This window comes from Corvus moneduloides, chromosome 1 (genome assembly GCF_009650955.1).
Source record: "Corvus moneduloides isolate bCorMon1 chromosome 1, bCorMon1.pri, whole genome shotgun sequence".
NCBI lineage: Eukaryota > Metazoa > Chordata > Aves > Passeriformes > Corvidae > Corvus > Corvus moneduloides.
In genome coordinates, this window is record NC_045476.1 from 45,380,245 (window position 1) to 45,406,406 (window position 26,162).

The following is a 26,162-nucleotide window of genomic DNA, read 5'->3' on the forward strand; positions in this document are numbered from 1 at the left end:
TGTTTTCATACTTAGATGATGTATAGGCTGGCAAGCTTAGCTGCTCACATGGTGTCAGGATTCTGTGTTATGGTGTCTGTGCATGTATGTCACGTGCTGGCTTAGGGGGAGAGGATGTTATGCAAGAAGCAGTTCATACTGAAATTTTCCAAGCCTGAAGCAGAATGACTTGGAAAAAAATTCTAGGTAAAATGGCTTAGCTGTTTCTGAGAATATGATTTGGAAAATATGTTGTTTTGAATGTATTAAGCCAAAAGTCTAATTTTTTTCTAGAGAAGCTCCAAGACCGTCACATTTTGAACTACCACTTGGCAATTTGGCTGAAATGGCACCAGCAGTGCATCTTTTGTCATTCTTGTCAATTTGCCCAAATCAGAGCAAGTTACAGTATTTAGAAATCAGCATCACTTTGCCTATGCCAGGTAGAGACGTGCCAGTGTGCAGATACTGAATTCAGGCAGGCCCCTCTGCATCACCAGGGTCCTATCAGGAAGCACCTCACGAGGAGGCTCTACAGCTCTGACTCTTGGCTTTGCAGCACCAGCTGCTAGACTGGGAATAGTACTGAGGATGCAGAGTGAGGTGAAAGAGACTGAGCTGATGGGGGAGACTGGAGCAAGGGGCAGGAGTGGAAAAAACAGAGGTACGTGCAGATGGGGAAGATACGAGCTCTGGCTGGAGGATGGGTAGAGAGGCTGGTGCTGACTAGAGTCAGGTCCTTGCAGTTCCTAAATTCTAGAGTGCTAAATTCTCTGACACACACAGGCAGAAGATTCATTATTCAATTGAATTCCTTGTGGATAATCCCACTCCCACACCATATTGTGATCTTGCCAATATCAGCAATACTTCTAAGAAAGTAAGTAATTCTTTAATAAAAGCACTACTGATTTGCCAAGATAAAAATTCCACATGGCAGCGAGACATGGAAGACAGGTTTATTGTGCAGGACAACCATGAAAGTAGGTCAGATACATATTTTCTGGAGATTCTTGATGGCTGTCACAGTGTGACAGCTACAGAAACAATTGCAGCAAAGCTTCCATTTTTATTTCTTGACCAACTTCCTCAAATAGGTACCTCCTACAAAAATAATAATGACAAAGAGCAAATTTTAGTTTTTTTTTTTTTTTTTTCCCACGGTAATCAAGGCAGATTACAGGGAAAAAGAGAAGAACCAGACAAGGAGGAGACCAACAAGACCAGTCCCTATGAAAGTGTATGCCAAGTCCTTTTGGAGAATGCAGATTTTTACAACTGGGAAGGAATAAGGTTTCCAAAGTTCACTGGAGTGGTTGTTCAGTGGTAAAAAGAATTCCTACTGAAGAGATAGATGACACTGGGGAGGAAGAAAGAAAACATTTTGAAAACAACACACACAGTCCATTAGCCAGGACAGTCGAAGGTGTTGCTGGGCTACCCCACGCTGCTATTACAGGTATGTCTTTTCCACACTAGGATTTTTTTTTTCCCTTCATCCAATTAAAAAAAAAAAAAAAAAAAAAAAAAAAAAAAAAAAAAAAAAGGGCAAGCATAAATTAATCTAGAGATTTGTTGGCAGTTGGTATCTGGAGATAAAAAGCAGCAATTCCTTTAGCTTGACAATGTGAAAGAGACATGATAAATTCCCTCACAACTGATATTGCTACCAGACAATAATATTGAGCTTATTAGATAAGTAGCCTGTGCACAATATTTGAATTAAAGCATTTAAGCCAATTTACTAATGTAAAAGACAGTTAGGAAGCATTCCATAATAAACAAGTGATCTCTGTAAGAATAGTATGATTTTTTAAAATTTTAAGTCAAGAGGTTTAAGGTATCATTACTTTAGAACAGGCAATCACAAAACTTTTGATTTTTGATCTGATACAGTCCTTGTGTCAATGAAACATGCTTAAGATACTTTTAATTCATTTATTTCATTGGACTAAGTACCACCACATTTTGCTACCAGCAAACTGAAAACATGATTTGAAGGAACAATCTGAACGATTACTTTCAGAAAGTAGGAATCTGTTGTATTTTACTGTTATGAAAGAACTATTCAGACCTGTTTCCTTATGAAGCAGAGCCTTTCTTTTCTTTAGTACAGAATCAGTTATTTATTACAATCAGAAACAATGAAACACTCCTAATGCTTCTGCACTCACCCCTGCTACAAGGAACACCAGAAAAAGCTCTGGCAGACTAGCAACTCTAGGCATTGTATCTTCCCACCTGGTGATTTTTGTTACCAGTTAAACCCTCTTGTGTACATAAGACAGCTGTAAGGTTACAAGCAAGATACTTGCTTTCCCACAAAGGAGTGCCCAAGCACAGTTACATAAAAAAAGCTGGTGGATGAAGAGTTTCAAATGTGTCTACAGTTACAATCTCTTCGTCTCTGCTTGAAGCACATGCCCAGCACCACATCACTTTTCTACTACTCTCCTGGGCATTAGTAAGGAGTGGGCTGACACTGCAGCTGACATCAGAAGCACTCTTTCTTCCTGTCATGTGTGCATTCACACAACTTGTAAGACTTCTTCGTATTTCTCCATATGAAATTTGACCAAAATTAATGAAGAGGGTCAAAGATCAGTAGGAAAAGGGAGAACCATTTGAGAGGCTTCACTGTTGTCAGGATGAAAAAAGTCATGTTCCACATTTGAAAACAACACCACCAGATATAAAAAAAAATGGTTTTGCTTAGGAAAAATTTGTACTCATCTGCCAGTCTGAGAAACACTGTAAACCAACTTGATGATGCACTGACACTGAACTAGGTAATGGTGGTGTATCCCACCACCTCCATTCTTCAACGCTTGCTGCTACAGCTGTACTTTACCTCAAACAAGCTTTCTGCAGCTATGTGAACTTTACTGGCACAGGAATCCAAACAGGTAGTTTAGCACTAGCTCAGTTTTCTTTCAGGAAATGCAGTCACACCTTTACTGGAATGCAGCATTAACTCACAGAAAGGTTGCAATGTTTTCAGATGCATTTGTTTCCACCTTATTCGGACAGAAACACATTTTATTCCAAACAGATTAATAAAGGCAGGAACTTAGGCTGGGTGAACTCTCCACCCAATTCCTTCTGGATCTTGTTACCTGCCTCCATCCATTCCTTACAGAGAGGGTTTCATGCTGGCTGCAATTAAGGATACCATAAATTCAAGCTCTGCTAACAAGTTAAGGTTTGAAGGTCATCAGAGATACTTTACACCTTTTATGATTAAAATCCACATTTTTGAACCAATGTCAAATAATATTTATTTAATCTAATACAATTAATTTTCCACCAAATGTACAATATCAAAGGAAAAAATTCACACAACATGAACCTTCATTTTCCCCCAAGGAGTGTGTTCTTACAGAAGTACAGACATGTTCCTTCAGCTCCAGATAAGCAACTAAAGAGGATGATCAGATACAAGGAGCAGGAGATGGTGACACAGGCCATCATCTTCATTTAGTCCCATATTGATAGGTCAGCTAAGTTCTGTTGATTCTTTTGCCCTGTCTGTGGTTTGCAGACAAGAGACTTGCCTCCAAAAGGGACTAGATTTTACTTTCTTTCAGTCAAATTGTTCCACATGGGTTCTATTATGCCCTTTGTTAGGCTTACAGTTGGCGGTCTTCCTCCAAGGGTTCAATGGATATTTTACACATTCTTCTAGCTCTCCATGGAAATCAGAAGGGGGAAGCAAGCACAAGGAAACACACAGAGCACAACTTAAGGCATCTACAGTTTATAATTAATTAAAAAGGTGCGTCCTTCAGTTTGGTATTTTGAATCATTTTCTGATTTAAGGCAGAAGAAATCTGCCTTCACAGACTACACTTAGCTGGCTCCTACACTCAATGATGCCAATACTGCCCAAGAAACACAATCACTGTGTAAGCAACGCCTACTTACAAACCTGTTTTAGAGGTCTGTGCCCCAGAACAGCCAGATGATATTAAAAATACAATATAAATGATCACACCACAGCCAACTTCATGTATAGAAAGCTACCACTTCCCAAGCAAGTTCCTTCTGCCTGGCATAGCTTTTGCCCTTATGCCAACACATTGGAGCAGACTGAACACCTCCCCTAACCCAAGAAATGGTCTCCCAGAGCGCCACAGAGGATCCCAAACAATACAGCACTTTGGTTTGGAGTGCTTTCCTTTATGCTCTCTGTTCAAATCTGATATGACCAGTCCCCTGCAGTGTTGCAATTTCCAACACTTTTAATTCTCAGGTTTCAGAAATGTTGAGGGAAAGGGAAAAACACCTCTTCCTACTAAAGCAAAGCAATTAGTCCTCAACTTCCCACAATGACTAAGAATTCTTGCTCCCTTGTGTGCCTTAACCAAGTAAGAGATTTAAGGCAACATGTAAGTAGACAGTAAATCCTACATCACATCCAAATTATTTTCAGGTACTAAAAATTGTAAGCTGCTAGAAAATGTCTGAGCCTGAAAGTTCTTGATGAGTTCATTCAGACACCTGAAAGCACACATTCTCATAGGAGGGAAAAAAAAAGTATTTGAGAAAAATGGAAAAGTTGCACCCTGACTGGTTTTTAAACAAGAGAGCTTATTTTTCATATTAGACTGCACTTTAAGCTGAATGAAATGTCACTTAAAACTCCTCATAAGTTTATTTGCAGTCAGGAGATTAAGATTCCAGAACAGTCTTCTAAGAATGGAGGGGGAAAAAGCACAGAAAACTTTGCTGTGACAGAACCAGATTCAATGATGGACATATTGTTGCCTGTGACAGTAGATTATTAACTCTGATCTCAGGTTTTTTTCCAGTCCTTAACAAAAGGCTGTTACTGTAACAGCAGTATCTTTAAAAAAACCCAGCATGCTATAAATATTATTTCAACTCCAGATGATGTGCAGCCTTACATAAAAATGGAAAGAGTCACTGTCTCTCAAGAGCACAGCACTTCTAATGTAAGTGAGAGGAAACACTTCAGAACAGTGGAAACATCAGCACTAATAAACCAGGTGAGTAGAGGGATACCTGAGAACTACAAGCAGAGAGATCCAGTAAAAAAAACATCTGTCATACCTGTACCTCATATTGTATCTGTCCCTACCAATGTTACTTGCCAGTTTCTTATTTTGGCTTCTAATGAGCTTTGAGGGGGTTTGGATTACTTCTAGCACTTGCACCAACTCTTAACATTCACTCATTATTTGAGAATGCACAAGCAGTGTTCAACAAAACAGAACTTTGTGGGTCAGTATCTGATATCCCTCACTGGAGACAACTTAACTGACTCAAACCCTATTAATCATCTGCAGGATGGAATACAGCTACTTTATTCCAATAAAGGTATTTTTCAGAGTGACTCAAAAGGCAACCTGAAACAAAATTAGTGAAAATGTTCTCGGAAGAATTATAGGCAAAGTAAAAATGGAATTCCTAAAAAGGAAACCAATCACCACAAAAAACAACCTAATCCAGAACTGTCTCTTTTCAGTAACAACAAAGTAAATTCAAAGAATAGAGATACACTACTCCAATTCTAGCACACAAGGTGACTCCGAAGAACTCGGTTTGAGGACAGAAAATATTATCTAAGTTTTCATCCACAGTGACAGACTTCAGAGCAAGAAGAAACTGACATCGTCTGTGCAACAGGTCCAAGTCACAGCCATTACAGCTGCAAGAGGATGTGCTGGCACCAAGGTCTAAAGCCATGAAATTGCCCCCAAAATAGACAAAACAATGCCCTCTAATTCTGACTCAAGTACACAGCTGGCAGAAAAAATGGACTCCAATGCATTTTGTGACAAACTGTGATGCTGGTCAAAAACTGCTAAAGACTGTATCACCAGTGGGTTCTAAACCACCACCACAGTTTGAAAAAGAAACAAAAATGTACTCCATCAATTGCAAATCACAAGCTGCAGAAGAGACACAGTCAGCTCAGAGACACTACAATGCAACACAACAAGTCACTTTGTGAACAACTGGCACAGACTGCATTAGCTGCAGGTTCAAGAGAGATTATTACTACTTTGATCGTACTTCTAAATGGATATGATAAGATACCCAATTACCTCAACATTTAAAAATTTATCATAGGATAACTGGAGTGCCACTATATATATATAGGACAAGCTTATATTTAGCTGTGGCATGAATTTACTTGTAAGCATCTTAAATGCTGACCCATACAGTGAATCAAGACATCTTGTCTGGAACTGTACAAATGCGATAAAACTTTCTGAAACTCTCAATAAGAAACGGTAAACAAAAAAATTTTTAAACCACTTTATTCAAACCTGAGCACCTCAATATAAAACTAAACACTGGTGAACTGTCATTTTTCTTGCTAAACCCAGATTACTGCAAATTTAAAATCTGCACAAGTAAGTTTCTATCAGTTCAACATTTAAATAGACTAATTCATCTCTTCTGACACACCTTGTAGATTTCATATAATGAAAATAACTAAAAGAATTAGTGCAATATACTGGACCGATCAAAATAAAATGTACTTTGGAAAACAAAGTTGCGAAGTTCATTACTGACAGACAGCAGTACTTATGTTACAGATACAGGAGCATCATTTATTACTGTTCTAGCCATAAAGGAAGAACTCAGAACCCCCTTTGATTAGAGAGGAAAAAAGTTAGCTTTAAGTAACTGTACATTCTGTATACCTTTAAGCAACTCTTAAATATTACAGAAAGTATTAAACAAATGTAGACTACAATGCAGAGTACCTATTTACAGTACATTAATATCCAAATTTAAAATCAAGTTGGATGTACATAATCGTTAGTGCACTATTTTTTTTCCTTAGGGGAAAAACAAACTGTAATGGCCAGCAATGATCAGAAACAAGAAAGAAGTCACAGACACCGAGTTTGTTGTGGCTTTACTTGAAGAGCTCTTACAGTTTGTAGAGGACAAAAACCCCATATCCTAACTTGTAGAGTTGAATTTACTGGTCTGTACCCTCTGAACAGATTAGAAATGAAGTTAGACTTGATTCATCACTAATTCGTTAAGATAACTAACTGGTTGATATAATTTACATAGAGTGTACCAACTAAAACTCCACTTTCTGGCAAGCATAAGATTCTTAAAATTGCTAATGCAAGTATTATTTGTAATAAAATTATTAAACTATGGAATGTATAACTAAACAGTGGATACCTGCAGAAACAACTGGTTGCATCAATACTGCAAATAAGTTTAAGTAATTTTTAGACCCTGTTTCTAAAGAGGTTTTAAAGCACAATTGAGAATTATGAGAAGACCCAATTCTATTTATTATGACAGTGATCAGTATTGAGGCTACAGGAACCGGCCAATTAGGTCCACAGAAAGCAGTTCTTCTACACCCCTAATAATAACAAATTATTTTTAAAATCTTTCAACCGAAGGAAGTTTATTCCGCTTCCATCTCTCCTCTACTGCTGAAACACTGCAGCCAGTGGTGGATACATGCATGTTAAAATTTTAGGTCAAAAGAAAACTCTGTATCATGAACTTGACTATTATCGTAAGTCTCTTCGCTGTTTGGAAGCTTGTACTGGACCAGGTTAAGCACTCCAATTCCATGGTTATTAACTGTTAGGAAGCAGAAGAATATTCAGAACAGTTTAAAGCAATTGCTCTTTTAGTTACTACAACATTGACTCTTGGGTGGTTGTGTGGGTTCAGTAAGGTCTACTCCTCTTCCTCTGGCAGAGCTGGCTCCTGCATTCTGTGGTTCATTCTTGGGCAATTTCTTTGCTGTAAGATGAACAGGAAATAAGAGTTAAACCTGAGATTTTACTAAGATTAAATCACCTGAGTAAACAAAACAACACATTATACGCATATCAGTATACTTACTGTATAATCTGATTTGATTCAGTGCATTGGTAATGAAAGAAGTTAAGACACTTAACTTCTTAATGCTCAGCATCTTATCTATGGTTTCCAGGAATGAAATACATTGGTAACTTGAGCAGTAAAATGTATCTGCACAGGTGTGCTATGCCACTATATGACAGCTCCTGTGGGAATCCACCCACACAGAACAGGCTTTAAGATCAGGATGTTAGTGCAAAAAGATACAGAAACACTGAAAAGGCACAAAACACAGAAATGGGTCAAACAGCTCCCAGATATCCAGCCAGAAATGAGTTTTTGCAAACATATAAAATGGCCCTCAGCACCAGATCAAGCCTCTCCTATTTTTTTCAAGCTGCCTCTTCTGTTCAGCTCTTATGAGTCAATTGATTGGTAATTTCTTTGTTGCCCTTGTAGCTCCAAGGTTCCTCCTCAGTCTTAACATGAAAAAATAAGGGTGAAAGCTGTCACCCTTCTGAGCAGTAGCTTCTCCTAGATTTCTCTCCATCAGAAAATTGCTAAGTTCTACACAACAGGACTTCCATGGGCCTATCTTACCAGGACCCAACAACCACTCTTGTTCCACAGTTTGGTTTCCCCCCCGAAGTAGTTACTTCTGTCAATTTTTTAAAGAACAACTTTTTCTAAAATCAATGAAACACAGCCAAAAAAAACCACAGAGCGGACATCAACATGCTGTGGTCCAAGATAACCTCAGGGTGCTGGGCAAAAGGGTGGGCCACAGGGATCTTCTGAGGTCCCTTCCAACTTGGGCTGTTCTACAGATCTGTGACAAAACCCAAGAACCCACACAGTACTAAGCTGCTGAGCCAGTACAAAGGGACTGTGCACCAACAGAAAAATGTCTTCAGAGAAATGTTGTTTTGAATTCTAGAACTATATCTAGAGCTGAATTAATATTATTTTTTTTAACTGGAAGTTCTGAATGAGTGCTGAAGCAGTCAATTTACAAGCAGCTGCAGCTTGCACCCAACAGTTCTTTCAACATTCTCATTTTTCATTTTCTCTCCGCTTTAAGATCATATTTACACACGGTCCTGAGAACTGCATCCACATTTTGCAGGCCATTCCAAATTACATGCGATACTTAGAGCCTCATCAAAATTTCCATTCAGAGTCTACTGCTGCACAGATCTTGTTCTGATGCCCTGACAAAGCTGAATTTCACTCCACTGATGCAAAATACTCACATGGCCTAACAACATTGCAGACAAAAGACAGTTATTAAGTGGGCATCTTTTTCCTCAAATTTACTTTGCAGACTTCATTAAAATACAGAGAGGGAAGAATTCTTACCGACATCTCAAATTACAAAAAAAGAAAAAACCCTCAGTTTTTTGGGGATTTTTTTTTTTTTTACAGGATGCAAACTGCACCATTAAACACATTAATTTTGAAATTTCACAAGCGAAACACAGAACAGTGTAACTGAGCATTTCTGTATCATTAAATGCAGGCCTATCTTGAACATTCATGAGAAAAATATACTTTCCTGTCAGACAGTTAAGTGTTTGTGTCTATCCCCCCTCTTCAAGTATTTATAGTTAATATGAAGCAAGTACTTGTAATAAAGTGTTGCTATAGTGATAATTTAATTTGCATCTGCTGGAAGTTTGAAGGACACCACAAATTACCTTATGCTCTCCTGACTTAAAAAGCAGAAGATTAAGACCTCTTTAAAAACATTTAATTTTAATATCAATGATGTTTTTTCACCAAAAGTAGGTTAGAGAGATGCAACATACAAAACAGATTTAATGAAGTTATTTGATGCTATACATTACTATTATCCACTAGCAAAGCATCTACTATAATTAAGGTTACTACTAAACAGATTAGTGCCCAGCCTAAAAATTAATTATTTTTCCTCCACTTTCAAAAGTTTATTAACAATTAAATACAATTTTGGGTATATCAATGGAATACACAAAAATTCTTGGTTTATACTCACTACTACATGTTAGCATCATTACAGAAATCCACAAGATTATGTCAGGTCTAAAAATGTATCAGTAGATTTACTTTTAACATGCAGTGTCCTTTACTTATAACTTGGACACTGAATTGAAGCACACATTGCCATCTTTGACACAGCTTGTGGATGACAGATAGGTGCCTAAACAAAATTAAACAAATAAAAGGGCCTAAGGAAACTCTGATGCCAGAAATAATTTAGGTGAAAAACAAAGATCTTAAGTTAGGAAGATTGTCATGGTCTGAATCTCATGAAAACTATTCCCCTTAAAGTTCTCAGTTTGTTCATAAACTCACCAATTGCCATGAATATTTCATTTACGTTCATAGATGTTTTAGCAGACGTCTCCATGAACAATAGGCTATTGTCATCTGCATAAGCCTGAGCTTCCTGAAAGTTAAAATAAGAATACATTACTTCATTAAAAAAAAAAATTTAAACTCAGACAATCATTACACACTGTACTTTCAATTGCTACAAAGGAACAATCTCTACAGCATTTGGAAAGAAAGACAGTTTGCGGAAACACTCACCTGACAATATGTTATTCACCAGTTATGGAAAAGTTACAATTCCACCAAGCAGTTAAACAACTAGAAATGGAATCTTAAAGATCCTTCCTAATCTTAGAAATATCCAGATGGAAGAATCTCAGGCAAAACTAAATAATAAATGAAAATATTTATGGAAGATACAAGCCCAATGCAGAACACTAGCTGTGATAGCAAGTACAAATAAGCTTCAGAAAGTGCCATCAAATGTCAGCAAGTCCATTATTACCCTGGAAAAAGGCAGTCTGTGAACTATCTTGAATCTTTCAAGCACTGCAGCAGATGGATCAGAACAGTCTCATTATCCTGATACAAATTCATAATTACAGCAAATAAGCAGTATTAAGTATTTTGCCATGTTACCTCCCTTTTCAGTATGAATTTTCATCTGATACTCTGCTCATACGAACTTTACTATTTTTGCCACTTCTTATTAGTCAATTCAGCTGAGAATCTACAGCTTCTTATGATTATGTAACTGCCTTTGCATTCAATAAGAAATCTGCAAAAAAAGCTGAATTACAGAACACCTATGATGATAAGAATAATCTACAGCACTCTACAATTATTTAAGTGACACCTGCTAAGATCTATGTAATTATATCTGAAACAACACATTAACAAATACCTAGGAATCTAATATGTGATTTGAAATGAGAAATGCCTGTCAAGCCCACAAGGAGCCCATAAATCCACAGTAGCAGACCCCCTAACATTTGAAAAACATTAAGACTGTAATTGTTCAAAATATAGTTAAATTTGATTACATTATTGACTGCAGTCATGTATGAAATTTTTGTTAAATACTACAATTTTTCATAAAACACCGAAGTCTCCTGTCAACTGTCATGGAAGTATAAAATTAGAAGACTGGCAGAAAAACACCTAAACCACTGCTAACCTTCATAGTTCAACTCTCTATAGTTACAAAAGGATTCATTACTATATGCAGCTGTATCTCACATGACCCCAAACACAGATTAAAAACTGTAAATTAATGACTAATTACTGACTAATAAATACTATCTTAATTCAAATTCAGTCTATCATGAATGGACCAAAACTACCTGCAGTTAGTTTTATTCACTTTGGAAGCTATTTTCTGATTACTTGATTAAACCTTCTAGAAGATAAAATACCAGTGAGAGCACAGATGTAATCACTAAACCAAAAGAAATGCCATGAAAAGCTCAATTAAAATTTGAACACTTCTTCAACAGTACAACCTAAGCAAGTTAGGCACATCAACCAGCTTTGTATCATATGATGATCAAAATTCTCTGTCTGACAGGCCAGACAGAACAGTTTGGTGTTAGAGTTACTGCTATCTCATCCATTGAAACTCTAGTTACCAGTAATTTTGGGTAGAAGACAGAAAAAAGTCACATCAAAGAACAGATATTCAATTAGCCTGAAAGATATGCAAATAAATTAATTATTCCTCTAAGTCAAATTAATTATTCCAAAAAGTCTATTCCTCCATATTACTTGTACAGAAGTAGGTTTTTCGGTAGCATGTATTATTTAATTAGTCTCAGCTGACATTTATATTTAACAGCATGACCTCCATAACAACTAGCCAGGCTATGCATATAAGCTCCCCCTAGGTTTATTTACTATCTATTCAAACAAAATGCAATTTCTATGAACAAAAGTTATGTACATACCTGGAAATCCACAGCTCTTTTGTTAGCTAGATCAGCTTTGTTTCCTGCTAAAGCTATTACAATGTTAGGACTTGCTTGTCGCTGAAGTTCTTTGACCCAATTTTTCGCTCTGGCAAAGGACTCCTGTTAATGATCGCAAAATGATGCAACTGAGTTTTGTCATCCTTTTGTACTCATCTATTATCCCCATCTCTGTTATCTACACTTCAAGCACAAAACACCAATGCAAGGCTGCTACCTTAGTCCAAAGGCACACTCCAAATTGCCAAACTGAGCCTTTAAAATGAAACATTCCTACCTTAGTTCTCAACTGTGCTTAGCTGGGACAATGCTGAAGTAAGTAGGTAGGAAGATCTTTGTGTAGACAGAGTAAGGAAAGAAGTGGTTAAGAGAGAAAATGGGAATTTCAGTTTCTCTAGAAGAAACAAGTATATGAACAGCTATATTGAAAAGGCCTCAAAATTACTTTCTAATTACTGAAGACTGTTCATTATGGTACAGGATTTCTGAGTTTTTTTAAAGTTTTGGGTTTTAAGTCTCATTTTATCAGAAACAACCCAAGATTATCTGATCTAAGTTCAAATAAAAAGAAATCTAATAACCTTAGGGTTTGGTCTCAATACCTTATGCTACCCTTCCAATCTTAATCAAAATTTGCAGTAATATTCAATGGTAAAATAATATCTTTCACTGTCAGAAATAAAAGTGCGACCAGCAATGTGACGAGAGTAACAGCTCAAACTCCGTGAACTGACTTAAGGGTGGGTGAGAAACACTTCTACAAGAGGATTTGTTTTCTTTCTGTCTTTTTGATATTAAAAAAAACCCAAACAATCCAACCCTAGAAATGGTCTTTTAGCCAGATAAGTTTACAGACACAAACTGACATCACACAGTGCAATATGAAATGAGCAACCTAGTCCAGCAGAAGGCATTCCTGCCCATGGCAGGAGTGTTGGACTAGATGACCTTTACAGGCTTCTTCCCATCTAAACCATTCTACGATTCTACAAAACAATTAATTGATTCACACAAGTCAGTGAGAAAAAAATAAGTAAAGATCAGTGCAAGACTGGTAACTTCTAAATTCCCCTTGTGCCTCTGTAACCCAGTACTTACCTCATTTGTAATGTCGTACACCACTATAGCTGCTTGTGCTCCTCTGTAGTACATGGGTGCTAAACTGTGGTACCGCTCCTGCCCAGCTGTATCCCAAATTTCAAATTTTACTGTTGTATCATCCAGACATACAGTCTGGGTTAGAAAAGCAGCTACAAAAAAGACAGAGGTGCTGAAACCAGAAGTCTGCTTATATCTCTATATTCACATATAGTTATGTTCACAGAGATGCAAAACAATTCAAGCCTACTGTTAAAATACAGCAGGTTTGATGCAAGAATTAGCTGACAGACTTAACTGATCAACACAGAGGAGTTATTTAAACAACAAGATTTTCTTCAGGTTAGACATAAGAAAGCAAAAATTGGCAAGAATTCCCTTTTTTGTAATAGTGAATCTGAGTAACCATAAGCCTTCTCTTAAACCTTCTAGATAAAGTCTGTTGAAGCAGGATGAAATGTATTACAGAGCACCAGTAACAGCATCCCATCATGCTACAATCCAACAGTTGAGATATTTGCAGTTCTACACATTTATGTTACTTGAATACCATCTTAAAACTTTGATTTTCAGCTCCTGACAACTTTACCTTAGCTAACAGATCTGCAAGAAAGAAGCACTTCTTGTAAGTTCTTGTTCTCAAAGCAGCTCTATTTTTGACTTTGCAAGTGATCTCAAGAATTAATTTCAGCATTATTTCAACAGTCTGCAGTTTCAGGGAAACTTGCAGCCATTCCTACTACAGCTGAATACATTACCATAAATAATGGCCTTCCAGTTGCAGAAAATACTAAGTAACTCATTCCAAGTCTTCAAACAGTTACTCCTAGTAAAACTTTTCCATTCGGGTCAAGGTACAATCAGAAGTATGGAGGCCAGTGCCCACACAGCACAGAAACCAGTATTACAAAACTAAGGAAAGCCCACTACTTAGCTGAAGTGGGAACTCTGATCACTAGGCACAGTGATGGACTGTGGCCAGTTTAAATCTAATGTCTGAAGAGACACTGACCTGTAACACTTGCATACCTGGGATGTTATCCTGTCCTACATATTTGGAGACATCATAGCCTATGAACAATTCCAAAACTGCTGCAACCTTCAACTCAACTCATTACAGAAACCAAAATGAAGCCAATCTTGCTCTGTAAAGGACATTGTAACTAGCATACAGAAGTGTCCCTGTCTCAGCTGTGAGCAGCAGCTGCACAGTATTTATTTGCTGGCTGGGGTTAAACTGTGACCAGAAGCTGACTCCTTAAGTGGTCAGGTGCTCTTGCTTCAGGGGTATTAGCATCCATCACAGATGAGCAGGCAGGCTGGAGACAGTAAAGGCTTTGATGTTCCAATGTTAAATCAACATAAATCTCTCTAAATGCTACATATACAAACACTGGTAGAACAGGCTCCACTTGGCAGCTCTCTAAGCAGCCAGGAAACAAAACAGAGTGAAAAAACACTATACATCCTGCACTAAACTAAGGACTTCCTCCCCAGAACCAGCTCAGTATTCTATTTCTCCAAGGCACAGACAAGATGTTAAGCAAGCGGATTTTGAAGTTCTCACAGACATTTTTCTCTTAACAGAAAAACACTCCCTAAATGAAGGTATGTACTTGGAAAGAAAATTAAACAAGTGGTTTATTCTATGCAATCCTCTGGTTTTTGTCAAAAGGAACATTTAAATTACCTTAAAACATCAGTTAATTTCTGCAAAAAACATAACTTTCTTGCATCTTGCCAAGGCCATAGTAAATTGACAATTAATCATCTGTGTTAATTATCTAAAGGCCATCATCTTTAACAGCCATACTTTTGTCTTAAGCAACTAACAGGCCTTGCTACACTAGTCTGAAGTGGCAAAACCACACCACCACCATCCAACATGTCCACCTTTAACTGCACTCCCTTTCAGATGTTTTTATCCAGATTCACAATGCACATAAGCCTCTCTTTGTTAAAAGGCCCTTCTGTATACAAAGAAAATTATGCCTTGGGCAACTACAAGCCACACAGTTAAGACAGCTTTCTCTATAGAAAACTTTTCTGAATCCAAACATTGCTGCATTTAATAGCTCTCAACTGTATTATATAGCATTTCATTGTTTCTATGTCATATAGAAGAGGCACAATTTAATAAGATTACACTAAAGATCATATACCTACTTAGGCTCTTGTTTAAGCTCTGTTTAGATTTTGAACAGTGTAACAGGGTTTGGGTTATGCCAAACACTAAAACAAGAAAAAACTAAATGGAAGTTAAATGAATTGGAGATCACTGAAATGGAACAATGAATTTCACTTAATTTTAACAGTTTTTTTAAACCAAAAACCTTGTTGATATTGGAAAGTTAATTCACGACACATTTTTTGAGAATGCTCTCCATATTATCACACAGCCGTGTAGTATCAGAGAATACAGAAACTTTCATACTAGCACCTATCCTCGAGCCATGATAAAATGCCTAAAGCCAAAAGTGTACATTAGTAAGATTACTAAAGTAGAAAATATGTGGTTCTCTATTTATGCTGACAGATACAAAGAATAAATACATGTAGCAGCTAGAAATAGGGCAAAAGAAGAACACAATGAAATTAAGCTTGTATTTATTTTTGTAAGCTTTGTGGAGTTTTTTACATTTCAACAACTGTTGGTGTGTGAAGACACACAGACCACTGAAAGGCCTTCACATAAATATTACAATGGAACAGACTGACTCATACAAGCTGCAACAGCAATTACTGGAGAGTATTTATCAATTAATAAAATCCATACTTTAAGTCTGTATGCTGTTGGGTAGTTTTGGGATACTTTTAAATTTATCCAAGGAGGAATGCAGCTCAAAGCACAAACATCTCCAAAATACAATGTAACTTAAGAAATCTGGCAAGGGGAAGAATATGATAAAATCTGTTCACAGACAAACAGATTTTTTTTTTAGTTCTAGTAGCCAGCACCTGTTTTGTTTAAAGTCACAAAATGGAAAAACAGCTCAATAAATTCTGTGATTACTAGCACAGAAATATATCCAAAAATGTATCAAGTTCTCCAATACCAAAAGCAAAGCCAGCATGCATAAGTGACAAACACAAGCTTTTTGCGAGATGCAATGCTGTTTGCTTTTTTTTTTTCATAGAAACTAAGCTCATAATTCTTACTAAGCAGTTATTTCATGCAGTAAGCATACAGCACAATTAAAAGAGCCACACGCCCACTTACAAACAAAACATGACATCGAGCCCAGGTTTCAAAACTATCCAGTTCAAGAACACATTTACTACCTCCACTTGAAAAGGGTGTTTGCTACAGCCTTGTGCCAATTACATTTAACTTAGAAAGTTATAGTTCTCAATTACTGACACAGGGCTCAGATTTGATCCTTGCTGTCAATGACCCACTCTAGAAGTGCAATTACATTAAAGGTTTTCAAGGGCAAGGACAATATAAAAACTCAACATGAAACAAATTAACAGGATAATTTTCTCACCTCCAATCGTACTTTCTTGAAATTCATGAAACTGTCCTTTTACGAAACGAAGCACCAAACTTGACTTGCCAACTGCAGACTCTCCTAAAAGTACTAGTTTGAATTGGCAAATTTTATTTCCAGCATTTGGCCCATTGGGCCTTGTTGCTCCTCGATTAGCCATGTCCAAATTAGAAAGCAGTCCTTTATTTCAACAGCTTTTGAAAGCAAGTTCCACTGAGATCTGAATCCTTGTTCTTCTGCCAGTAACAACCTAATCGTGAAAAGACAGTGGATGCATTAGATTTACAAACCAAGTAAGAAAAGTCTCATTCACTAATGCAATATATATAATACATAACTTGACCTAATATTTACTAAAGTCAACAGGCCAGAGTACAGGTACCATCACTGGTAAGTTGTCAAGTATAGCCAGAATTTATGACACATGAACCAGTTATCTTCTTCAACTCCTAGTCTTGCCATTAAAGCTTCAAATTAGGACATTAAAATCCAATTATGTTTCTTCTTGCAAGACCTCAGTCTCCTGTTATTTCTTAACAAATTGAGACTGATGTTTAACACAACAAATTCAGACTTTCAAATTATCAGTAAAGTAACAAATAACAAGAAGCAAAAACTTTTCATAATTATGCTATTGCTAACCAATATTCCAAAGTCAGCACTGCTGAAGGATGAGCAAAAAACTGAGCAAATTGGGAAAACTCAAACACCACAGTTAAGTTCTTTGCAAGTATAGTTCATCAATTCACTTCTATCCCATCTATCAGTTTCCTTAAATAAAAGTACAGATCTTCACATACAAACCATTAATACCCTCTGAAATTAACAGCTGTACTAAGAAGCAAAAGTGAAGCCTTCCATATGAAAAACAATTGTCTCGACCAGTAAGAATTCCAGGCTGCTTTGTACAAACCACCAGAGAACTACCATATGATGATTAATTTCTATTTCCAATACTTACACGTCTCCTAGATCAATATTAACAACAGAGATTTTTGTTAAGAACAAGTATGAACAGCATATTGCTTAGGCTGCCTACTCTTCTTTCCAGATGCTTAAAAATACCCACCCACAGTACTTACTCATATGGACAGGGAAGCCTTTAGACTCTGCTGGTATCACTTCTGACCCTAATCATTATGCTTTTACACACTTAACAGTAGATACAAAATAAAAGACTCCCCCAAGCCAGCCTATAATTTTGTCTTACCCCAGCTGATTATTTCTTTGAATTGAGCACACTTTGTGGGGATACAGTTTTTCTAACATGCAGGACGCAAGTTAGGTTAGAGTACACGCTCCTGCCGCAAAACATACTTTAAATGTTTTTAAACATATGTTGCAAAAAAGTAAGCAAACATAATAGTTTCAAATGACTTCCTGTTCTTTATTCCTTGTGACAAAGCAACTACATTTTAAACCAAGCAGTAATCTTTAGCCATCTTCCTATTTCAAACCCCTTAGCACATAGATCAGGCACTTGAGCATTCCAGTTTGCTACAGGCCTAGCTCAGATGCTAAGCCTTCCATCTCCTTCCTAACCCTCCCCTTCCCTCAACTCAAGTCCTGAAGAACCTTTTCTCTGGAAAGTCCTTGAGCAGTCTAGCAGAACCCTACCCTTCAGCAAGATACTCCCTTACAAACTAATATTCATGGAATAAAGGAGAACAAAAATCTTAGCAGTATATAGTGAATAACATAACAGCTGAAAAACAGATATTCTAATTCTCACTGTAAACAGAATACAGGTCTGAAAAATATTTTCAACATCTTAGACACTTCTATTTGCTCATGTTGCTCCTTTTCTCATATCTCTCAAAATAATTTACCTTCTTCAAGGTAGGAGATAACAATTTTGCATTCTGTCCTGAGTTTGTGTTCTATTTGACTATTACATCATAATTAAATCAAAAATACATATTTTTAAAATTTTAGTTGTACAATATAAACTAGTATCACATTTTAGCTCTATATTCTTAGAAACATATGAAAGTGTTCCACAGTGAAAGAATGAAGCAAAAAAGCCCCTGCAAATCCTATCACCATTCTTATTAAGTACCATGTTAACTCTAAGATTCTGATTCATTAAACTAATTTTGGTGAAGTGTTTCAGAATACAGGAATGGATCCAGTTATTTTAAAAATACCACACCTTTCTTCCTTACACCATAAACCAACAATTTTACACTATTAGTGTGTTGGTTCTCAGGCAAAACTCTTCCCCCTCCATGCTGCTGAAATAGGCTTCAGAAGTTGTGATTTGGATAAAGATGGATCAGTGACTACAGTTAATCTCTCTGTAATTGTACTAAAATAGAGAAAGCGGCAAGGCATAACCAGAATATAGGTGGTTCAGAATACTGTTAGCCATTTGTTTATCTTTTCCTTTGGAAAAGTAATAAAGACAATTAAGTTATTTCTGTTTTAAAATGAAAAAAAAAAACATCTGTATGCTGTAGCATTCCAGTGTGCTTGGATAACCATGAAATAATTTTAAACCCTTTAATCTTAATACATCCCATGTTTTTCCAGACTCTGCAGCATTCATGAAGACATAAGGACAACATCTAGTGACCATGTGACTTAGTACTCCTGTGAGCAAGTGACTTCTAGATGACACACAACGAAGAAAGCAAGCCACTGCACAGGTTATTTGTTATGACTGCTTTTTTGCTTGCTGTTTCCCACACTGAGAGCAAAAGGAGGTAGGAGAGAAAAACAGGCAAGACTGATTTAACTTGTGTAATATTTATCAGTTTCATCTGAGTATTTACAGCTTGTAGTTAATTCAGAGTTTTATCACTTATAAAATAGTAATTACTACCCCTTGCAATACTACTTCAGAACACAAAGCTGACACAGGTTGTCAAGAAAAATATCTAGTCCGGTTTTTATAGATGCCCAAGCTACAGAAGTTGTAGTTATCAGAGAACTTCAAAGTTTACACTCTCACAGCATCCCCCCCCAAATCATTCTAGACAGTCAGATAGCATGTACAAAAATAACCAGCTGTCAAGCTGATAGCAGACCACAGTACCTGAGAGGAAGGGCATCTGAGAAACATACTGCAAACTTCGTTCATTCAACAGTCACACCAATACATCTCATAAATTAATAATAAAAACTACTAGTCATACCATCCACTTTTCAACAGCTCAGGATAAAAACAAATGCAAGACTGAAAACCTGACAGAGCACATCCAGATGATTTTGACATATCAAAAAATTCATTAACACCTTCTATAAGTGTATATGAAAATCATCATCTTTTGAAGTATCAGATGATGCCAAAACCCTGCAGTAAAAGTTCAAAACATGGCAGCATACATACACAATAAGCAAGGGAAGTATCTGCTTAATCCAAAGAGAAACAGTACTGCAGATTGACATGGCCACTACAGAATGGTTTTGGCCTGTTTTTTTCCACATCTGTGAGCTGAGTACACAACGTTTCACAAAGATTCAGAAGTAGATTTCAATGCTGCAGTCCCCCATGCACACTCCAAGTCTCAGGTCACATTCATTCTCCTATTCCTTAATTCATCAGTAAAATACAAACCTGGAGAACTGGGAGGAATACTACACTCAGTACCCTACATATGCAATGCAAACTGAGCTCTGGTGAAAATTTCCTGGGAAAAAATCCACTAATATTCTTCCCCTTATCCTCCCCTCCCAATTTTGCATGCAATGTAATCAATATATTTGGAATATGTAAAGAAAGAAAACCTTGGTAAGACATGTTCATTCACCTACACAAAAGCAAGTACACGACTGCTTGACTTGAAACAAGCTCTTAAACTGATACATATGGGAGTTATGCAAGAGATCTACTAATACAAAAATGTGCTAAAGAAAATACTATAAAGATTTCTGAGATGGATGGCTTCACATGGATGGAAATGAGGGAGATTTTCTTACTTTTACAGAGTTTAATGTAAGAACTCCATTTTGCAGTCTAGAGCACTACAAATACATAGGTCACTCTGCTAAGTCAGAACTTTCACTCTGTTCCTGAACATCCTCCCCAAGACACAGCAGGTTCATGCTGAAATGCCAGAACACAAAGCTTGGAGAACATTATCTGTCAAGTACTCCTGGTAACCCCACCAACTAATTTACCAGATGCTGGGTATTCTCATCACTCCAGAAGAGAAATTTGTATGCTGTTAGATAGTCTGAATTTTATTTACAGAAGAGTCCTAAGATTTTAACAGATTGAACACAAATCTTATCATGCTTGAGTCTGTGTGCAAAATACCAACAGCCCCAGCCAACACCTACAAACACACAATTTAATGGCATAATTCAGTCATGTAAGCATAGGCACTGGCCTATTTTCCACTACAAGACAGCTAATACAGAAGTATCAAAGTAACACTGGTGACAAAAGCCAGCCTACTGAAGAGATTAAGACAGTGAGCACTGTTCCTACATTTAATGTGATAAAAAGCATTATCAAATACAAAAGCCACACGAAAAAATTAATGATAAATTTAAAACTGGAACATTCCACCACTTTTATATCTCATAGCAAACAACAGTGTTTCTTACTAATCAACTTTTATACACTACATTAACAGACACAAACCATACAATGCTGAGGCTACAACCATTATCTATCTACTTTAAATTTCTTTATACTGGACTTTCTTGAATGTTTTAAAAGAAGTAACTAAAAATCCTTATATATTAGCCACTCCTACTAACCAAATTGTCTGTTACTCCTTTCCAGGTTCAGCAGAATTACTGTGACACCTTACTGCAGTGGTCAAGATAGTAACAGGGACAACTTGTCACATGTAAGCCAGTTTATATTGAAACATAATGAGACTGTAAGTAAAACAAGTGAATCAACACAATTGCTGCAAAAAAATTACAGCCTTCCAAATAAAGGTAATAGCCACCTCATAAGCTCATCCGAATGATGAATGGTACCAATTGCTTTCAGATAAACCGGTTTATCATACAGGAAACGTAAGTGATGACTATAATACCATTGTCTCTAGCCACCTCACTTCAGCCAACATCTACCTTCTCCTGACATTTCTCATTATGGAAGAACAATACCTACATGCAATCTAGCCTGACTGTAACTCTGAAGAGTCACTATAAAACTGGAAAAATTCAAAAATGCCATGATTTTTACTTGGGCTGAACATTACATGAAAGAAACTGATTCATTTCAGCTGCTTAATTAGCTCTTTAGCCTCTCATTTCCATCCCCAAGATCTGAAAGAAGTGTAAGGTAGGAAAAAACCAAAAATCATTAAAAATGCTGAGAGAACAGCCTTTCATGGTCCTGTCTGGAACATTTTGATAGTTCTTATGCCATTCAGCTCTCCTCTAAAACATAAAAAAGCTTAGGTTTGTTCCTCCACCCTACCCTAGCTTTGTGTCTAGATCCAATTCAGTGCAATGCAGAAGATACCCAGCATACTAGGCCTGTCGCGATCCCCCCGATGGCGACGCCTAATCGGGAGTATTTTACTTCCCACCTAGTTCACCGTCCTTCTTCCAGCCGCAAGTGAAAGGGAAAGCGAGGGACCCATCACCCAACCTCCCCCTTCATATATCTCACAAGCAACTCGAGGAGAACAGCTTTCACGGGTGGCTCCAGACAGCGATACCTCTCTGCAGGAGCGCCCGCACGCAGGGGAGGATCCCCGCTCTCCCGGGCCCAGCCCCTCCAACCCCCGCCGCCACCTCCCCTCCCCCGCGGCTCCCTTCCAGGCACAGGAATAAGGGGAAGTGGGAAAACCGGGGGCGCCATTTTGCGCCGAGAAGGGAGAGAGCAGCCTCCCCTCCCCGCACGGCGGGCTGCCCACCTCGACCACCCACACCGCGGCACGACGCTCCCGCAGGGCCAGGGGAGCGGCCGCCGGCAGGAGCCCGGACAAGGCGCGTCCTCCGCCGTCTCGCCGCCGCCGCCGGGCCCCCCCCGCGCCGCCACCGCCTCCTCACCTGGCCGAGGTGGAGGAGCCGGGGCGGCGGCGCAGCGATGTCTGTCCGTCCGTCCGTCCGTCCGCGCGTCGGTCGGGGCTGGCGGGCGCGCCGGGGCAGGGTGGGCGGAGGAGGGGGAAGAGGGGAGGCGGCTCCTCGGTGGGGGCGAGGGGCGGGGGCGCAGCCGTGCCTCACCCAGCCCCGCCGCCGACTTCCGCCGCCGCCTCTGCCCCGACCAAAACACCCTCACACACACAACACGCACTTCCGCCGCCGCCACGTCACGCCCGCACGCGGCGTGCCCTTCCGGTTCGACCGCGCCAGTCACGTGGCTCCCTTTCTTTCCCACCTTTTCCCCTCCTCCTTTTGTTCCCGTTCCCTCCCTTCCGCCCAGCTGCTCCCGCGGCAGGCGAGCCACGTTCGTCAGTAGGCTGTTCCCCATCTCCCGCTTCTCCCCAGCGCCCAGGGCAAGAGTCCCTGGGAGCGACCCCGCATCTTCCATCTTCCATTTACTGTGGGGGTGGTGAGGCTGGAATGGGTTGCTCAGAGAAGTTCAGGATGCCCCATCCCTGGCAGTGTTCAAGGCCAGGCTGAGTGGGGTTTCGAGCAACCTGTTCTAGTACGAGGTGTCCCTGCTCAAGGCAGGGGCTTTGGGACTGGGTGATCTTTAAGGTCCCTCCCAACCCAAACTATTCCATGATTCTGTACCAGTCCTCTAGGGACTGCAGTGCAGCCTGAGGAGGCCACTGAGGTGCCAGGGGTGGGAGCCGGGTATCACACACACAGGCAAGTCCTGGTTTAATCCTTCGAAAGAACCAGTTTCCAAAGCTATTAGTCAGATGAGTTGAAAGGAGGACCTACACAGAAAAACCTGAATTGCCATTGGGAGTTTGCCTAACTTTTCTAAACACCGAACAGCCACTGATAAAGGCTTAGAGGTTGGCTCATTATTGCCAGAGTGCTAAAAACTTGAGAAATGCGTTGCTAACAGAACAAGTCTTGACTGCTTCATAGATGGATATAAACAATGTCTTGATTGCTTCATAGCATGAAGCATGACCTTGTGAGTGAGCTGGATAAAGGCCAGTTGGTCACAGAGTGTAAGTGGGTTGTAGAGGAAACAACAATCATGGTAAGTGTTTCTTCAGTATAGCAGCTTTAACAAGGTCTAAGAGTTGGCTTTTGAAAGAAACTATTAAAAAACCCCAAACAAACTGGTAAGACGTTTAATAAGTTTATCAATAATGATATTTAGTAATTGGTACAATTTAATGAAGATTGTTTAGATACTCCATCACAGGAAATACTGAATCAAGTTGATGTTGCCATATTCTCAAAATATATTTTAGTTCAACCACATATATTTAAATGAAGCAAAAATCAAGTTATGTAAGCCCCATGGTCAGTGCTATGCTAGTTTCTCCTTTCCTAGTATGACATATCAATACATTAACATACTGAAGTGAATGGAGTGAAACAGATTGTGCTTTTTCTTTTCATCTTCATCAGTTCTTCTTTTCCATATACTTTTCCATTGGTACCAGTTTGGTCTGAGAGTAACAATTTCCCCTTTCTGCTTTACTAAGTTGATCACTTACATAAGTGCTTTGTGAAAGGCCAATATGTGACTTCAAAAAAAGTTAAATAGACTTTGCATTCACCAGTGATGTAGAATGCCAGACTAGCTCCAGAGAATCATGTTTGAAAGTATACAAATTTTTTTGAGCTGCGAGTTTGCTGAATGTTTGTAAGAGTTGTCCTTTAAATCATGTAATTGTGCCCTAATACACTGCTTATTTGCCATAACCCTCTGACTAGTCCCAATATGTTCAACTGGACTGCAGGATTTGCTGAGCAAACAGTAGATTCCTGATAACCAAATATGTTTTACTACACACCTGATCGGCATACATTCGAACACCAGATAGCATCCAGTCAACCTGGCAGCTGCTCACTCACTCACTCACTCAACCTCCCTGCAGTAAGACAGAGAACAGAACAGGAAGAACAAAAACAGGTAAACTTGTGGGTTAAGATAAATACAGTGTAATAGATGAAGGAAAGAGGAAGTGAAAAGGCAATACAAAGGAAATCGCTGGTTACCCCCATAAACAGACCAGTGTCCAGCCAGTCCCCAAGCAGCAGCCAACTTGGAAGACATCTCCTTTGTCTACCTCCATTTTTTTATTACTAAGCATAGTGCTGTGTGAGATGGAATATCCCTTTGATCAGTTTGGGTCGGCTGTCCTGGCTGTAATCGGCTCCCAAGTTTCTCACCATCACCAGCATTCCTCCCTGGGTGGGGCTGATGACAAAGTGGGGGAAAAGAGAAAGTCCTCACCCTATGCAAGCACTGTTCAGCAGTAGCTGAAGTATTGCTATGTTATCAACAGCAGTTGAGTCACAAATCCACAACACAGCACCATTCAGGCTGCCATGAAGAAAATTAACTCCATCCCAACCAGACACAGTACATATATGAACAGTTTTTGAGGAAGAATATTGTACTGTATCTTTAGAATTACTTGAACTAAATTCAGTTTAGAGATTAAACACTTCTGTCATACATAACATTTCAAGTTTCACTTAATCTTATCAAATGAAGGACCATACTATTCCATATGTAAGGATCATTATGTTTCTAATATAAATAAATACTTTCTAAAATTGAAATAATTTTACAGATTATCAGATGTATCTGAAGTTCAAGGCTGAATGGAGTTTTTGATGCAGGAATTCTATTCATATGATATAGCTGCACTAATGAAAAGGGGGCAAAAGGGATAAAGTATTACTTTCACATGAGAGATTAGAGAATTTTTCTCTTCAAAATGATTTGAGCAGACTTCAGATGCGTTGCAGTAGGTAATTTTGCTGAAAATGCTAGCATGAATGGAAATTTCCCATGCTTTTTGTCTATTAAGTATGTAGGCAGTCTGTGGTTTGGATTATGTGATGGATGCACTCTGGAACTCAGATCCCACAGCAGCAGAGCTCTGATGCTGTGTGTATCTGTGCCGGTAGGAAGCCTGTGTTACATGCAGGAGGTTCCTGCTGCTAACTTTAACTCCCTGACTGCAACACAGAGCTACAGCACATCTCTCTTGCTTTGTGAAACGCCCAAATTGTTCACAGCTGGTTGATGCTGACAGAGAGGGACAGCAAACACCAAACGTTCACTGTGAATGTGTGAAATAGAGGCATGTGAGAATGTGGCAGTGATCAAATGACCAAGTTCCAGTTACTGTATTTTGGGCTTGACAGGTCTCTGTGAGTTCTAGTGGTGAAGACAACGTTCTTCTGTTGTAGTCTGCACAAAAAGATGTTGAAGGAAAGCTCTGACCCCACACGGATAGCCCTATTAGGAGTCATGTTTTTGTATTTTATTTCATTGTGGTTCATATATCAAATACCAAAATTGAAACTGTGCTGGGTGATATTAACAAATTTATGTTAGTGGGTCATGGTTTCACCAGGTGGCTTTCCATCTATTTTAGCATTTCTCTGCAGAGTTTAATAGTATGTTCTGCTCAGCCTTTTTGTGTTTAAATCTAAG

General features: G+C 38.6%; 2 protein-coding genes across 4 annotated transcripts; one reads left to right on the top strand and one right to left on the bottom strand.

Moving 5' to 3' along the window:
- The first annotated feature begins 653 nt into the window (after positions 1–653).
- PP2D1 (protein phosphatase 2C like domain containing 1) lies at positions 654–6,067 on the top strand. The gene is given in 12 exon segments (XM_032103934.1): positions 654–686; positions 740–1,117; positions 1,119–1,243; positions 1,245–1,442; positions 4,870–4,905; positions 4,907–4,947; positions 4,950–4,988; positions 4,991–5,014; positions 5,017–5,119; positions 5,372–5,477; positions 5,708–5,950; positions 5,952–6,067. Coding segments are annotated over 12 exon segments (1,437 nt in total). The 3' UTR covers positions 6,063–6,067.
- Positions 6,068–6,249: 182 nt separating this feature from the next.
- Positions 6,250–22,826, bottom strand: RAB5A (RAB5A, member RAS oncogene family). Of its 3 annotated transcripts, none has more exons than XM_032108346.1 (6): positions 22,492–22,826; positions 16,661–16,913; positions 13,173–13,324; positions 12,054–12,176; positions 10,132–10,225; positions 6,250–7,737 (listed from the first exon to the last, which is right to left on the bottom strand). In XM_032108346.1, exons 2-6 carry the CDS (start codon positions 16,821–16,823, stop codon positions 7,622–7,624), a joined length of 648 nt encoding a protein of 215 aa, XP_031964237.1. In that variant the 5' UTR covers positions 16,824–16,913; positions 22,492–22,826; the 3' UTR covers positions 6,250–7,621. The 3 variants fall into 3 exon arrangements, with proteins under 3 accessions (XP_031964237.1, XP_031964220.1, XP_031964229.1); XM_032108329.1 differs by having other exon boundaries at positions 22,628–22,723; XM_032108338.1 differs by lacking the exon at positions 22,492–22,826 and adding an exon at positions 22,245–22,268.
- Positions 22,827–26,162: the final 3,336 nt, after the last annotated feature.

What these genes read in the sequence shown, in the direction of transcription:
- RAB5A (XM_032108346.1), bottom strand. Translation starts at nt 16,823, where the DNA reads ATGGCTAATCGAGGAGCAACAAGGCCCAATGGGCCAAATGCTGGAAAT. An exon ending in TCAAGAAAGTACGATTGGAG is followed by an intron (nt 13,325 to 16,660) that starts GTGAGAAAATTA and finishes TCTTTTTTGTAG; the next exon opens with CTGCTTTTCTAACCCAGACT. An exon ending in TGTACGACATTACAAATGAG is followed by an intron (nt 12,177 to 13,172) that starts GTAAGTACTGGG and finishes GATCATTAACAG; the next exon opens with GAGTCCTTTGCCAGAGCGAA.